Raw genomic sequence first — 14,859 nt, 5'->3', positions numbered from 1 at the left:
CACTCGCCAACCCAGCGCCTGCCCTCACCCGCCAGGCAATTTGCCGACCCTCCCTTACCGCGGGGCGCGCCTGCCCGCCATTGGCCGCCGCCGCCGTCAGTCACGGGGGGTGACGGTGGGGACGAGCCCTTGCCAAGATGGCGGCGGGCGGGCGCTGAGGCCACTTGGGGAGGAGGAGGATGGCGGCGATGGCGGCGGGGCCGAAGGCGCTGAGGCGGGCGGGGGTGGTGGCAGCCGCGGCGGCGCGGGGCCTCACCCGCGGCATCGCCACCCGCGCGGGGCGGCCCCGCCACCGCGCGCCTCTTCCGCGCACGCCCTGGACCGTGCGGGGTCCGCCGCCGGAGGTGCTGGCGGAGATGGCGGAGCCGCGGCCGGTGCGGGAGCAGGTGGAGCTGGACACCGTCACATACGCGGAACGGCTGCACTACGTGCCCGGCCTGGCCCGGCCGCGCTTCCCGCCCTGGGAGCGCGGCTGGCGCGACCCCTGGCACTCGCCGGGGCCGCGCTACGAGGAGATGCCGCTGTACCAGGAGCGCGGCTGCTACATCTGCCATCAGGGTGTCCGCATGCTGGAAGGTACCCGACGCCCCGCGCTGTCCCCTGGCCAAGCACTCGCCCTGCCTGCCCCTCCTGCCAAGGGTTCTCCTGGCACAGAGTGTAAAACACTGTGAAGAGCCTGCCCAGCCGCATGAGCTGCCAGGCGGCCTCGGTCACAGACAGGCTGGGGTTGGAGGGGGGCATTGAGCATCACCCAGATCGCCTTGGGTTGTGTTTCCAGGAGTGCGGCAGGCGCAGTGGCTCACCAAGACGAAGCTCGTGGAGGGTTTGCCCCCAGCCGTGCAGGGCATTATGGATAACCCGGCCCTTGGGCTCCAGGAGCTCGAGGAGAGGGCGAAACACATGGTGTCCCACGCGCGGCTCTGGGACACGGCAGAGGTCGCTCCCAGGAGGGAGCGATATTGGTGAGTCCTCAGCTGTAAGGGAGGTTTTGAACTCCAGAGACAATTCATACACAGCTCTTCTGTGGGAAGAGGGTCTGCTGTGCAAGACCCTCTTCATCAGATTGTCAGACAAAAAAAGCAACAGCCGAAGTAACAAATAAAACCCAATTCTGAATATTTACAGTAGCACTGACATAAATACACTAGATCAAAGCTTCTTTCAGGCCAATGTCTGTTTCAACTCAAAATCTACTAGCTGATGCAGAGTATCAGTTTTTAAAGTAATTGTAAGCATTACCTCTGCCAACTTGAAACAGGCCTGGTGTGTGTGATATCAATCTGCAATCTCTGTTAACTGTTTGGGAGTGTTATGCCATTGTATGTTTTACATACAGTAATTTTACAGCATTTGTCCCCCGGAAGCATCTGCCTGCTATTATGATCTCATTTTTATGTAACTGTTTCTTTTCTTGTTTTACAGCCCAATGCTGTTTGAAAACCTGATACATATATGCCGGTTAATGTCTGGGAAGTATCCTTCTCTGAGTAAAAGGATGTTGGCTAGAAACTTAAGGATAGCAGCAACATGGGAAAGAGGTCAGTTGCTGCTGTGGTGGAAGCATTTAGCTTGGTAAGATAAGAGGGGTAGCAAAGCTCCTGGCTTTAAGGCTGAGGACTTGGAAAAAATTAAACAATTTCTGGAGCCAGGTAATTCTTTCTGGTTTATATAGCACTGTTGGCATGGGCAGCCTTGGATGATGGCAGAATGCTGTCCCTGAGGAGATTATTAGGTGTTAATCAGTATTGACAAGATGGTGGGAGAAGGGAACCAATGTCTTAAACAAACCAAATTGTTTATTTTCTTATGTCCTAAATCATTGCTGTTGTTTTTCTAAGGATGTTTAGTTAAGAACTTAGTTCTAGCAATTAACGTTGGCATTTTAGATGAAGAAGCTACAGCTGAGCTACTATTTAAGATGGGTTTGGAGGTGAGTGGGACAGAGTGAGCCTTGCAGAACAGACTGGCAAAAGGAAATGTGCATCTTTCCCTGATGTTATTTCACCAGTGTTTGACTGTAGCCTAATTTCCCTCCCCAGAATCCATCCTCCTTCAGGTCCGTGGCCTGAGTGGAATTCTCATGAACTCTAAGACCCCAATACCACCAGTAGCCTCCAAGGAGGAGATACTGGCCACCAAAGAGCATGTTCTGGAGACCTTCTATCCCATTGCGCCTACAATCGATCTTCAGGAGGTGAATGTGTACAAAGAGCTCAATGACACAGGTCAGTGCTGATGATAATTATCTGTGTTTGGCTTAGCTTGGCACTCCTGGGCCTTCTGGGGCCAGCTGAGAGTAGGGAGTGTGTGGGAATGAGGGACAGAGGAACAGGCACAGGTTTGCAGTGCAAGTGCTCCAGATCCCTGTGTGGATATTGTTGCCTAAGCAGGGCTGAGGACAAAACTCAAACCCCAGCAAACTGCTTGAGCAGTTCCTGAAGATAATGGGAGAAAGCCTTGGCTGCCTAGTGTCTTCCTGAGCTGCTTCTGACATGAGTATGTGCCCTTTAGGTTTCAGAGATGGTTATCCCTACTCTCATCCTCACACCCTGTTCTTCCTGGAGTCTGCCAACGTTCGCACGGACAGGTTCAGACCAGAACAGCTCCGTGCTAAAATGCTGATGTTTGCTTTTGGCAACGCGCTGGCCAAGGCCAGGGCGCTCCACGGGGTACGTATGGGAGCCTGCTGCTGGGCCTCTCCCTTCCCCTGCTGCTGCAGACAGTGCAGGGAGGCCTGAAAGCCCCTTACAGTGATTTTCACATCCAAGCTTCCCAGTGCAGAGGTGAAAACCCGGCCTTCAGAAATCCAGAAATCCACTGCTGAGCAATGAGCGTGTTTGTGATGCAGCAGGGACCGGGGAATAAGTTCAGCTGTGAAACTCTAACCCATCCCACAGCTCAGTATGTAAATTGACAGTTCAGTGCTGGCTGAAGGAGGAATTTTAATTAAAATACCAAATCTACATTCAAAACTTGTTTGACTAGAGTAATTTTCTGGGCAAGGTAACAATATATTTATTAAAATCTTGGCTTTAAACCAACCCAAAGATGCAGAATCAGCAAGTACTCATACAATTTCTGTTGTAACTAGCTTTTGAAACATTCTCCCCCACATGCCCCTTCTTTTCCTAGAATGATCCCAAGGTTTTGGAACAGCCAGTAGTGGTGCAAAGCATTGGCACAGATGGACAGCTCTTCCAGTTCATGGTGTTCCAGTTAAATACAACAGACCTTGTCTCTAATGATGGCATAAAAAATCTGGTCTGGATTGACTCTGATCAGAACCTGTATGAGAGAGCCCAGTGTGTCCCAGAAGTCAAGAAGAGAGTTGTTACGGTAAGGAAAACTTGGGAAATGGTGGTGGAAATGCTGCCCTTTCACCACAGCTGGGGTCTGGGAGCTGGCACAGAGCTGCAGCTGGTTTTAAACTAGCTGGGGGGACCCGAAGGGGACATTGGCCTCATTTTCACCCAAGCAGGTATTTCTGAGGAGACAGTTCCTGGGTATTTGTAGTGCTGATGTGTGACATGCCAAGCTCAACGTGAACTCCTGCATACAGATACCCCCAGCTGAAATCCACCATCTCATAGTGTGCTTGTTCAAAGCCAGCTCTGAGGAAAGGAGCTCTCACACGAGACCATCAGCCTCTCTGGGGAGTAAATAGAGCACAGAGCTGCCAGTACTGGTTATGCTGGGAGGGCATCTCACTCACAGGCAAAGGGGTTCTGCCCTCTGAGATTGACACCAGTGGAAGTACCCCCACCCAAACCCTTCTGGGGAGGGAGAGCACAATTTGGAAGCTGCCATGCCTGAAAGTCTTATTCAAGCATGTTTAAAGCCGTTGTTTGTCTACATTAATCACTTCACTGCAAACTGAGCATCCGTGTCTTTTTCTCTGCAGAAGCCCGCTGGAATTTCTGGCTTTCAGCCAGACACATTCAAGAAGTTTCTGGCACTGTATCTGCATGGAACTGTGTGAAATTCAGCTCAAATGAAAATACTTCACCAACTGTACCTGCTGCTTCTCTTTGCCAGAACCGGCGTATAATTAAAGAAAGGTGGATTAATTTACTTTAAAAAATAAATTATATTGTTACTGAAAGTAAAAATTTTTTTTTTTTAAACTAAATAGTACATGAAGAAACTCTTTCATTTTAGGGGCTCACCTCTGGATTTGGGTTAGAGGAGTCGTCAGATGCATCCTCCTGCACTCTTCCTCCATTGCCTGGGAAGAACATAAGCCAGTCATTATTCCTCTGCGCAGGCTCTGCTCTCAGTGTGCTTCTGCACAGAGCCAGACTCAAACCTATTCCCGAGGTTGCTTTGAGTCCCTCTGAATGCAGAAGAGACTTACAAAGCTTCAAGGGGAAAGCCTGAGCCACGAGGCTTTTTCATTCTGCCTGGCTTTGACTTTGTTTTACTCCTGGCTGCCGTGGGATGCGTCGTGCTGCCCTGTGCTTAGTTCCCAAAGCACTTAATCGGAGGGATTGCTTTGTTGGATCTGTAGAACCACAGTCCTTTTATCCCCCAATCCTGGATGAAGAGACCTGTGCATTTGGGGAAAGTGGTGTAGAATGTAGCGGGAAACTTTGGTGCCTGTAGCTGGTATTTGCTGCTAAAAATACAAAGGAAGAATTTCTTCCTGCCACACAGAGTTAACTGAGCAGGAAGCATATTCTTTTTAACATGGGGGGATTAGTGTGGGTTTTGTAAAATGAAAGCTAAATTAGCTGCAGCCAAATGTAGAATGTTTTGCAGTTCTGGTACCCTCCAGCACATGGGAAGGGAGAGGACAGCCTGCGCTATTTTAAGGTGTGGAAGAGCGCATTTCCAAGAAATTCATCTCACTTCGGTGTCTTGTGTCAGAGGCTGGTCTGTGCTTTGTGATCCCTGGCCATCTGGATGAACACCCCAGTTGTGTGTTCCAGCCCCAGTCCGTCAGGCAGCTCCACTCTGCAGGGCTTGGGAACGTTCACCGGTCTCACTTGAGATCAACAATTGCACCCCGTCAATTGGGATGCAGTGGCTGCAGGCTAAATTAACAAATCCCTTCATAGTTAGCAGAAGTGCTTGAAAGAGAAAAAACTCATAAGCATTGCACTGCTCTGCATCATCTTAATCCTGCCTGCTCGGGGGATGCCTAATTCAGCTCATCGGAGTAAATCTGTTCAGGTCTGTGATCTGCAGCCAGGTGTTTGGGAATACATTTCAACAGAGCTGTGCTCTGTGGAGCCTGTCACACGCAGTGGGTGTTTCTTTCTCGGGCTGCTGCCTCCCTGCTGTGTCACACGGACCCTGCCTGACATCCCCTCGCTCTTCCAGCTTCGGGTCATTACCCGTCCTAGGGAGGAAGTCCTGCAGGGCAGCCAGCTGCCCGTTAGCATTCCTGAGGAGAGAATTTCCCTGAGGAAGCCTGGTGGAAGAGCAGCTGTGCTGGAGAGGGGTTGTGTAGAGGTGAAACACCTCGTGTGCTTCTCGTACATGTGGGAATTTGTGGGGATGGTCTGTCTGGAAGAGGCAGAGTCCCTTCAGCTGCTTTTACCTCTCAACAAAGACATCTCTGTCAGGGCAGGCAGTTGAAGGGGAGAGGCTGAGAGAAGCTGGAGCCCTGCTGTGCCCAAGCTGAGCTGAGACAAAGCACAAGCACAGGGAGGGATGGACGAAGGCAGAGCAAAGGCAGTTTTGAAAAACAGCGGAAGCAGGGAGACGTGGGATGGTCAGCAGGAGAACAAGGCTTCAGGGGTTGTGTGAGGCATCGAGAAGCCACGGCAGGTGAGGGGATCATACACAAGGGTGTGAGGCCATGTCCCTGCTTTGCTGGGGCACAGCCACTCTCACCTGAGAGACTTGTGTGTTGCTGGAAGGAGCGGCTGATCCTTGTGCAGGGAATGCTCCTCTGAGAGCCTGGAGGGGAGCTCAAGGTGGGAATGAGTGGAGCTCCCAGCTTGGCGCCTGGCACAGGTTGGCCTGTCGTGGTCCTTGAACCAGGCAGCCCCCACCACCTGTCCTTGTGTCCTGCTGCGCTTCCCAAGCTCCGTGCGTGGCTCAGCTCTCCCAGTTCCTCTGGAGTGGCCTGCTGGAATCGGCCCAGCTGAGCGAGGTGGGGTGGGGAGCCCAGCAGTGGGGCACAGAGGCACATCTGGGCTGCCATCAATAAGTTATAAAGGCTCCTCAGCAGACGAATGGCGTTACCTCAGCACGGACCAGGGCCAGGCATTAACTTTTCATGATCCGCAGCCAGGGAAGCAGAACGTGCAAGAATGGGGTGGCAGGAGCCTGAGATGAGGAGGCAGAGGAGGCTGGCTGCCCTCAGGAGAGCTCTGCAGGACCCAGGGGAGCCTGGCTGCCCACAGGAGAGCTCTCCACCACTCCACACCCCCTTCCCCTGAACCGCTCCCACTGCAAAATCCAGCTCCACAGGCTGCACACATCATGCCAACAAGTACACACCGTGCTCAGCCTGGAGCCCCTGGTTGTTCTGATCCTCCTCCTGCATTTAATTTAATGAAAACTAATGGGGGAGACAATTATCCCTGAGGCTGGGCTCAGGAGACGTTTCGAGGAGGGAACTTGGCAGTTTCATGGCGATATTTAATAATACCAGCCTGTAACCCTTAAGAACCAACAGGAAGGACTTTTCTATGCCCTGCAATAAAAACACAACAGGCAGCAGGGCAGGAGCCTGCTGCTCTGGGCAGCTGAGCAGGGCCTGGGTAGGCAGGGATGGCCCCGGGGGTCTGGGAGGGCAGGACTTCTTCATCAGCATCAACCCCTCAGGGGTCATGGAACCAAATGATGGACAGTGCTCACACTCTATTTTCTGCAAAGCACAGGGCGACGTGATTGCCCGGACCAAAATCCACACTGGGGATGGCTGCACATGGACATCTGTGGGATTACCCTGGAAACAAACCTGCCCAGGCAGCAAAGCGTGCAAACACACCCTGCTCCTCTGCTGCTGGGCTGTGCGGGCACAGTGGTGATTCCCAAAGATTCCCAAACCCAGCAGCCACCCAGTGCATTGCTTCCTTGCCTTTCTCCAGGTGCATCCACAACCACAGGGTGCTTGCTGCTGGAATTCCAGCCCTGACCTGGCTGTGGGTGCCAGTGCCAGGGGGGAGCATTCCCAGGAGCAGCAGAGCTCCAGGATGGCCCCCCAATCCCACAGCCCACGCCTGAACATTCCCACAAGGAAAGAGAGAGCTCACAGCCAGCCACGTCCTGCCCCAACTAGTCAAAGGTAGAGAACAAGTCTCACACAGCAGCTCCTGGGAGAGTTTCAGGCACTTGGCACTTGCAACCACCCATCCAAAGGCCTAGAATTTCCCAATTTTTCCCCCAGCCTCTGATGCTGCCCATTGGGGAACCAGGTTGGTTTTCTCCATCCCTGGGAGCTCCTGGAGCTGCTTGTTCCTGTGTGGGTGCACACACCCAGCCAGCACTGCAGCTCTTGCCCAAGAAGAGGGTCACAGACCCCACTGCAAGCTCAGTATTTATATTTTTGAAAACAACACTCGTGCATTCCCCTCCCTTTCTTACCTCCCAGCAGTGCAGGACTGGCAAAGGGAAGGAGCAGCACCCAGCTCCTGGCTCAGGGAGTCTCCATCACCACACTGGTATCCCAAATCCTCCAGTCTCTAACGAGCAAAGCCTGGGGAGCAGTGTACCAAAATTCCCTTTTTAGCCCCTAAAACATCCCTCTCTGCCGGCTGGGTGTGGGGAGGGCAAGTGTCCAGCCAGAACATCCTCAGCACAGTGCAGAAAGCACTGACCACTTCTAGGATAAATTTTCAAAATGCTTTAAAAAAAAAAAAAATTCCAAGAAACAAACAGACATCACTAAACCTCACCCAGGGCCTGAACTGCATCCTGTATCCCTTTGGGATTTTGAATTCCCAGGATTTTGAATAGCCAGCCCCTATAAAATGCCACCTCTGCTCTGCCTCACCTCTGCTCCTGCACCCCAAATCTGGGGTTTGGCCCTTGATGAAGGTTGGAAAAAAATCCCCAACTCCCACCCTGGGTATGGCAGCAAACACCAGGAACAAACTGCAGAGCACCGAAATCAAATGTTTATGTTGATATTTATTACAGCAGGGGGAGGGGGGAGGAGGGGGAACCGTTTCATTCAAAAACCATCCCATACCAATGAAGACAATAATTTAGCTATTCATTTTAAAATACATTAAAACCGGTCCTTTCATTTTCCTCACATCAGAACAAAAAAAAGGAAAAAACAAAGGAAAAAAGCCCCCCACACCTGAACAAGATGTAAAATGGAAAAGGTAAAAATTTGACCCCTTGGGGAGCCCCTGGGTATGCAATGCAACAAATCTGCATTAATTGGAAAATATTAACCTGACTGTAACTATGAGACTGATACCCTCAGACCCCCCATCCCACCCGCCCCTCCCTCCCTCCTGACTTTCTACAGGTAAAGCAGAATGAAAATGCCTAGGAAAAAGAAGGCAAACATTAAAAAAAAAAAAATTATTCGTATTACACACTAAAAAAAAAAGTTGTTTTGTCATCTCATGTCTTGCAGTCAGAATAATAAAAACAAGCCAAATGTCCCCCAAAAACATTTCAATGAAGGGGTGCGGAAAAAAGACATCCCTTTAATAAAACATTATCAACAAATATCGTACACAAACTACAATGTATAATAATTATTTTTTTTTTCCCCTCTCGGTAATTTTCGAACCAGACTACAAGGTAAGAAAAAACACTGAAACAAGATACAATGCTTTCAATAATCCGCACAAAGGTCAAATCCAAGGGAGAGAATATTTTACAGAATATGATATACATGGAGCAGAAATGGGAGCTGGAGAAAAACCAAGACCAAACTACAGGGTAGTGTCATGTACAGAGATCCCAACCCGCCGCCTTGGCTCGTCCCTTCCTCTCCCACCAGAAGGAAGGGCCTTCGATGCTTGCCATTAATTTTTATTTTCTTATTACAGAGCGAGCCTACAGAATAGCAAGGTTACATTTTAACAACAAGAATTCCTTAAAAAATATCTCCATCCAGTTCCAAATCATAGATAAGTGAAATCCTGACAAGAGCACATCTCTAAAGAAAAGAAACCCCCCTGCAAATACCCCCAAAGCAAATAAAACCCCCAGAAAATCCCAAAGTTAGCTGGAGATCACAGTTTCAAAGTCCCAGGTCAGATTAACCTTTTTTTTTTTTTTTTTTTTTTTTTTTTTGGGTGGATTTAAAAAAAAATTATTTAAAAAAATCTATTTTTGCAGTGAACCAGCTGAAGGATTCTGGGGAAGGGAGGGACAAGAGATTTCTTCTTGTACTCAGAGGAGGGGGAAAAGACTAACACAGTGCATGCCACAGTCACAGAGAGCAAGATCACGATTCATTGGAGGATGTGATCCTGGAAGGGGTCACCTGCGTTAACAAGTTTATAACGAGGTGGTGGAGTCTCTTCCCCAAAGCAGATCTTGTTAACTGGAGGAGGAAGCGTTGTGCTGCAAACGAACCAAAAAAAAAACCAAAACAAACCCCAAAAATACATGGGAAAAAACCCCAAAACCAAAAAAAAAAAAAAAAACCAGAAAAAAAAAAAGAAAAACAGGCCTTCTGAACGAAAACCACCATTGTAAACTGTCCAGTTTATTTAAAAAAATGACTACAACAGAGACAACATGATTTCATATCTAGACTAGCTTCCTGGTGTCGCACGGCACAAACATACAACAGGTTCGGTTTCTGTCTTTATTTAAAAGAACAAAGCAAAGAGATCGGAGTTGGGTGCTAGAGGCTTCCGTTTGTTTCCAAAAAGAAGTGTCATGTACATATATAAACCCTTCTGCACAAAGAAGGGTCTTGTCATGTCTTGAAATATTTTAAGTTTTGTCCTTCATGTTTTATGGAATAAAAAGTTCAGCCTTTTTATTGCATGAAACTAAACCTGGGGTTTTGGCCCCCGCCACGCGTGTCCCTGCCCATACACCTAGCTTCTTCTTCTTCTTCTTCTTGCATAATTCGTTGAGATCCTCCGAACGGCAGCTGACTCTCTTGATCCTGGAGAGGAGGAGGGGGAGGGAAATCACACACTCATCGTCATGCTGGGGGAATACTGCAAGAGAGACAGAGCCACGGTGAGAAACCAGGCGGGTCCGAGCCCCGGACGTCGAAGAGAGGGATGCAAAAGGAGGCTGATGACAACTACACTGCCACCTAATTGGATCTAATAAACCAGGAAGAGAGGATATGCTGGAGACTCCCATTTAACAGGGCCTCATCTGCGCTGCAACTCGCTTTTCCGGGAGGAAAATCAGCAGAACAGTATGGGGCGAGATGCAATTTGAAACAAATAATTAACATGCACATGTGTAGATCCTGCTAATAGAGGGAGAGCAGGAGGGATGTCTGCAGCCACCCACGGAGCCTCCAACTGGCCAGGCCAGTGCAGGCACCAGCTCCTCTCCACCTGTGCACCCCATCCCACCACACACCCCGAGCTCCCAGCCACTGCCTTCTTTTCCTCCTGCCCACTTTCCTGTCCTGCAGCAGCACAATCAACTCCAAAAGGCACCCCCTGTGCCAAGCCCACCATCCCCGTGCTGGGACACCTCGGGGACAGTCCCCCCATCCCCAGGCAGGCACTCACTCACTCACATTGTCATTTTGGAAGGAATGGAGAAAGTTGCCTCCCAGCTCCCCGTCGTCTCTTGGAGTGCCCGGGGGATTGCTAATGCCACTTATGTTGTTTGGAGAATTCTGTGGGAGACGGGAGGGGAGGTGGTGAGCAGGTCCCCACAGCCCCCTGAAATGCCACAGGGACAGGACGATGCTGTGGGGCGAGGCACAGCCCTGCCCAGCCCAGTCACATTCCCCGTGTCCCCATCCATCAGGGTCACAGCAGCCCAGTGCTGAGGGGAGAGCCCACACATCCACCCTGCAACCAGCCCCACTTACTTTTGGAAGTCCATCTATGTCTCCTGACCCTGCAGAGAGGGGACAGAAAGGAGAAGAGCCTTACTGGGCCTGCAGCCATGGATGGCCCTGTGGCTCCCACAGCCCCAGTGACTTCCACCCAAAGGCTCTGCTTTGAGCACTGCTGCCACCTGGGAGCTGACCCCAGGATGGGAACAGGCACTGGGATGCTCTGCCAGTGTCCCCAGGGAATGGAGGACCATCAAGGCTCACCTAATGATCCGTTCATGTGGTGGGGCTCCATCCCGCCCATGCCGCCCATGGGGCCGTCAGAGCCGGGGCCCATCGGGAACTGCGGAAGAAAAAGGTGACAAAACCAAAATCAGCCACAAAACAACCCCAAGCAGCTGCCACAGTGGCTCCTGAGGACTGTCCCTGCCCCAGCCATCCCTCTGGAGCAGGGCAAGGAGGGAGGTATTGCAGAATCACTGAATTGTTGAGGCTGCAAAAGTTCTTTGAGATCAACAAGTCCCACAGTCAACTCACCATCAGGGCCCACTAAACAAGAGCCCACACATCCACCCTGCAACCAGCCCCACTTACTTTTGGAAGTCCATCTATGTCTCCTGACCCTGCAGAGAGGGGACAGAAAGGAGAAGAGCCTTACTGGGCCTGCAGCCATGGATGGCCCTGTGGCTCCCACAGCCCCAGTGACTTCCACCCAAAGGCTCTGCTTTGAGCACTGCTGCCACCTGGGAGCTGACCCCAGGATGGGAACAGGCACTGGGATGCTCTGCCAGTGTCCCCAGGGAATGGAGGACCATCAAGGCTCACCTAATGATCCGTTCATGTGGTGGGGCTCCATCCCGCCCATGCCGCCCATGGGGCCGTCAGAGCCGGGGCCCATCGGGAACTGCGGAAGAAAAAGGTGACAAAACCAAAATCAGCCACAAAACAACCCCAAGCAGCTGCCACAGTGGCTCCTGAGGACTGTCCCTGCCCCAGCCATCCCTCTGGAGCAGGGCAAGGAGGGAGGTATTGCAGAATCACTGAATTGTTGAGGCTGCAAAAGTTCTTTGAGATCAACAAGTCCCACAGTCAACTCACCATCCCCACTAAACCACCCCCTGAAGTGCCAGAGCCACACATTCCTTGGACACTTCCAGGGATGCTGACTCCACCACTGCCCTGGGCAGCACATTCCAATGCTTGGAAACCCCTTCAATGACAAAAGAGTTTCTGAATATCCAATCTGAACATTCCCTGGCACAACCTGGGGCTGTATCACCCCAAAGGCTGTGGGGCTCATGGTCCTCTGGGTTCATCTATAAAATTTGGCTGGATGGCAACCCAGAGCTGCAGCACAGCATTCCACAGGATTTAAGGTGGCCCATATCCCACAAAACCCAGCACCTTGGCCGGAGCAGCAGGACTGCTGCTCTCTTAATAAGCATAAAAAATTAACAAAGTCGCCCAAGAGTTAATCGCTTTTTGATGGTTTGTTTTATTTCTGTTTTGTAACAAATGGCTGAAATCAATTAAACTGCTTTACTCTCAACTGATGAAGTTAATTATGATTTGTTATGGTATCTGATATGTAAATTATTAGAAAGCAGACTTACATTCGATCGACTGCCTGCAGGCGGTACTGGATTAATCATTGTGTAGATGTTGTCACTTGAATTTGTTGAATCTGTGGAACAGTGAAGCCCAGTAAGTTGGGTGATTAATTCATTTCTTAATTAAAACAAACTCATGCCACTTGAACTCATTCTTTTGTATTTTATCACCCAAAATTCCCTCTAACTACCACCATTTTCTGGTTAATTTGTATTTAATGAAGATCCACAAAGTTTTTAATCACAGAATTTCAACTGTGAAAAAAAATTCAACTCCTCACTAGGAAGGGTGGGGAGGTAATTCCTCAACTTCCTGAGCCCCACAGCATCCAAATCCACAGGGGGATGGAGGAACATCCCCAGATGCAATCCCGAAGTCAAGAAGCCCATGCTAGTCACTTCCCAGAAAGCCAAAAGCCACAAAAATTGGTCATTACCAACAGGGCAGGGATGGCCCTGGAGAGAGAGGGGTCTCAGAGGGCTCGTACCTGCAGGGCTGGGCATGATGGGTGTCCCTGGAGGGCCACCGCCGCCGGGCGGACCCTGCGGAAACAACGCCGGTGTCAGACGCGCAAACACGAGCACTGCCCACCTCTCCATGGTCTCAAACACCTCCCAAACCCCCAACCCCAGCCCAGTGCCACCTCCCATGGCACTGACTCCCCCCAAACCACAGGAACTCCTGACAAAAGCACAGACAGCAGGGCAGGACTCACCACGTATGTACCAGGCGATGAAGAAGAGTATGGGATCTGCAGGGACAAGAGAGACAGGCTCAGCCATGGGCTGGATCCCATCAGGGCACAGCTAAAAGCCCCTGTGCCCCTTCAGCCTGGCCAGGATGGGAGTCCCAGCAGCCTAAGGAAGAGGCTGGGGAACCCCCTCTCATTAGCAGGGCTCAGCTATTGGGGAATGATCCCATTTGCAGGACCCTTCCCAACCAACCCAAGGTACTCACTGAGTTAGCACTGCTGGGGTTTGGCCACGGTCTGCCAGCACCCGGCCCCCTGGGGACAAAATTAAACAGGGGGAAAAAATAAATGTTGTGTTTTTCTGCAGATGAGCCAGTGGTGAAACCTCCCAGTGTGGGGATTGCCTTACATGTTAATTCCAGGCATGCCAGGACCTAGGGAGTTGGGTGGAGGTCTCATGCCGCTGCCGTAGTTCTGCAACGATAACCAAGGGTCAGTCTAGCGTAACAGGCAGGGACACCAGAGAGGCAAGAGAAAGGGGGAAAAGAGCCAATAAACAAACAAAAAACAAGCGGGTCTGTGTGCAAAAATGAGCTTAAAAAAAAAATTTAATGGCGACAAACATAAGAGGCAATTGTGTTCATAAAAAAAAACCCAGGCAGCTGAATATGGATGGGAGCCAGACTGAGCCCCGAAGTTCTCCCTCCCTGCTCTCTGTGGAGGTAAAACATCCCCCTCCCAGCTCCACAATTCTGTTCACAGCTCCCAGCGCCAGCAACAGCCTTTTGGATTTTTCCCTTTGTGCAGGAGAAAACAGGGGCAGCAGGAGGAGAAAAGGCACCACTTGGAAGGTTCCTGCTGCAGTGTAAGGATGAGGAAAGGCTGCATGAGTGCTCCCCTCGAGATGGAGCACTCCTTGCTCCCTGGATGACTGCTGGAGTAGGGAACACCAAGCCAGGCTTGTTTTTCTGCTGCTCCCCAGCTCTGTGCTCCATTCCCTGGAGCGGATCTGCAGCCGCGGGGAGTGGGCGAGGGCAGGCAGCCCCCTGGGCCCCCTCTCCTGCCTTATTCCTCCCTGGCTTAGCCTCCAGCTGGGACTGGGAGCCTCAGATCTGCATCCCTCATCTCCTAAAACCAGCTCTAGTACAAAGCCAAGCCCAAGGCAGTGGAGGAAGAGGAATCCCCCGAATGCTGCGCTCCATTTGGTCTGTGCTTTGCTCCGTGTGCCCCCCAGGCGACGTGCAGCCCGATTTAGGTCGCCTCGACACTCCTCCCCTCCCACCTCCTTCTCTTCTGTAATGCATCTTTTTGGACTGTGTTTCTGCCATTTAAAGAAAAAAACTGCTACAGCAGGAGGAGGGATGGCTGGCCACTTCCTACACCACAGCCCCTTGGAGTGCTCCAAACTGGATTTTAAGTACAACACTTTAGTGTTGCCAATTTTTACCTGGATTTACGGATGCACCAGTGCATGGTGCACTGCTGAGGGCATCACCAAAGTTTGTTTTGAAGAGGCAGAAAAGGGTTTTCCCCAAACAAATTACCATCAAGTCCTTAATTGATAGAAATTTCAGCCATTTACACTGAATAGCAGCATCAAGCCCCTTGTTAAAAAAAAAAAAAAAAAAAAAAAAAAAGAAAAAAAAAAAAA

General features: G+C 50.8%; 2 protein-coding genes across 5 annotated transcripts in view; one reads left to right on the top strand and one right to left on the bottom strand.

Annotated features, from left to right (window-relative positions):
- The first annotated feature begins 164 nt into the window (after positions 1-164).
- MRPL37 (mitochondrial ribosomal protein L37) lies at positions 165-4,102 on the top strand. Its single transcript, XM_041421827.1, has 7 exons — positions 165-576; positions 779-962; positions 1,423-1,538; positions 2,040-2,225; positions 2,512-2,669; positions 3,133-3,336; positions 3,902-4,102. The coding sequence occupies exons 1-7, from the start codon at positions 180-182 to the stop codon at positions 3,977-3,979; spliced, it is 1,323 nt and encodes a 440-aa protein (XP_041277761.1). The 5' UTR covers positions 165-179; the 3' UTR covers positions 3,980-4,102.
- Positions 4,103-8,598: 4,496 nt separating this feature from the next.
- Positions 8,599-14,859, bottom strand: part of SSBP3 (single stranded DNA binding protein 3) — a 55,998-nt gene continuing 49,737 nt past the window's right edge. For all 4 annotated transcript variants that reach the window (XM_041421872.1, XM_041421873.1, XM_041421870.1 and 1 more), the window contains 9 exons: positions 13,618-13,682; positions 13,475-13,523; positions 13,233-13,268; positions 13,005-13,059; positions 12,520-12,590; positions 11,732-11,810; positions 11,501-11,529; positions 10,640-10,741; positions 8,599-10,097 (listed from right to left, as the gene is read on the bottom strand). In XM_041421872.1, the coding sequence (XP_041277806.1) occupies positions 10,068-10,097; positions 10,640-10,741; positions 11,501-11,529; positions 11,732-11,810; positions 12,520-12,590; positions 13,005-13,059; positions 13,233-13,268; positions 13,475-13,523; positions 13,618-13,682 (516 nt within the window). In that variant the 3' untranslated portion in view covers positions 8,599-10,067. The remainder of the gene's footprint in view (positions 10,098-10,639; positions 10,742-11,500; positions 11,530-11,731; positions 11,811-12,519; positions 12,591-13,004; positions 13,060-13,232; positions 13,269-13,474; positions 13,524-13,617; positions 13,683-14,859) is intronic.

Source organism: Onychostruthus taczanowskii, unplaced genomic scaffold (assembly GCF_017590055.1).
Source record: "Onychostruthus taczanowskii isolate IOZ18803 unplaced genomic scaffold, ASM1759005v1 scaffold7, whole genome shotgun sequence".
In the NCBI taxonomy this organism is placed as follows: Eukaryota; Metazoa; Chordata; class Aves; order Passeriformes; family Passeridae; genus Onychostruthus; species Onychostruthus taczanowskii.
Note: the sequence above shows the minus strand (reverse complement) of the source record. Positions and strands in the feature narration are given on the sequence as shown.

Coding starts and splice junctions, on each gene's coding strand:
- MRPL37 (XM_041421827.1), top strand. CDS start 180: ATGGCGGCGATGGCGGCGGGGCCGAAGGCGCTGAGGCGGGCGGGGGTG. Junction 1,539..2,039: donor AGCAGCAACATGGGAAAGAG/GTCAGTTGCTGC, acceptor TTCCCTCCCCAG/AATCCATCCTCCTTCAGGTC. Junction 3,337..3,901: donor TCAAGAAGAGAGTTGTTACG/GTAAGGAAAACT, acceptor TTTTCTCTGCAG/AAGCCCGCTGGAATTTCTGG.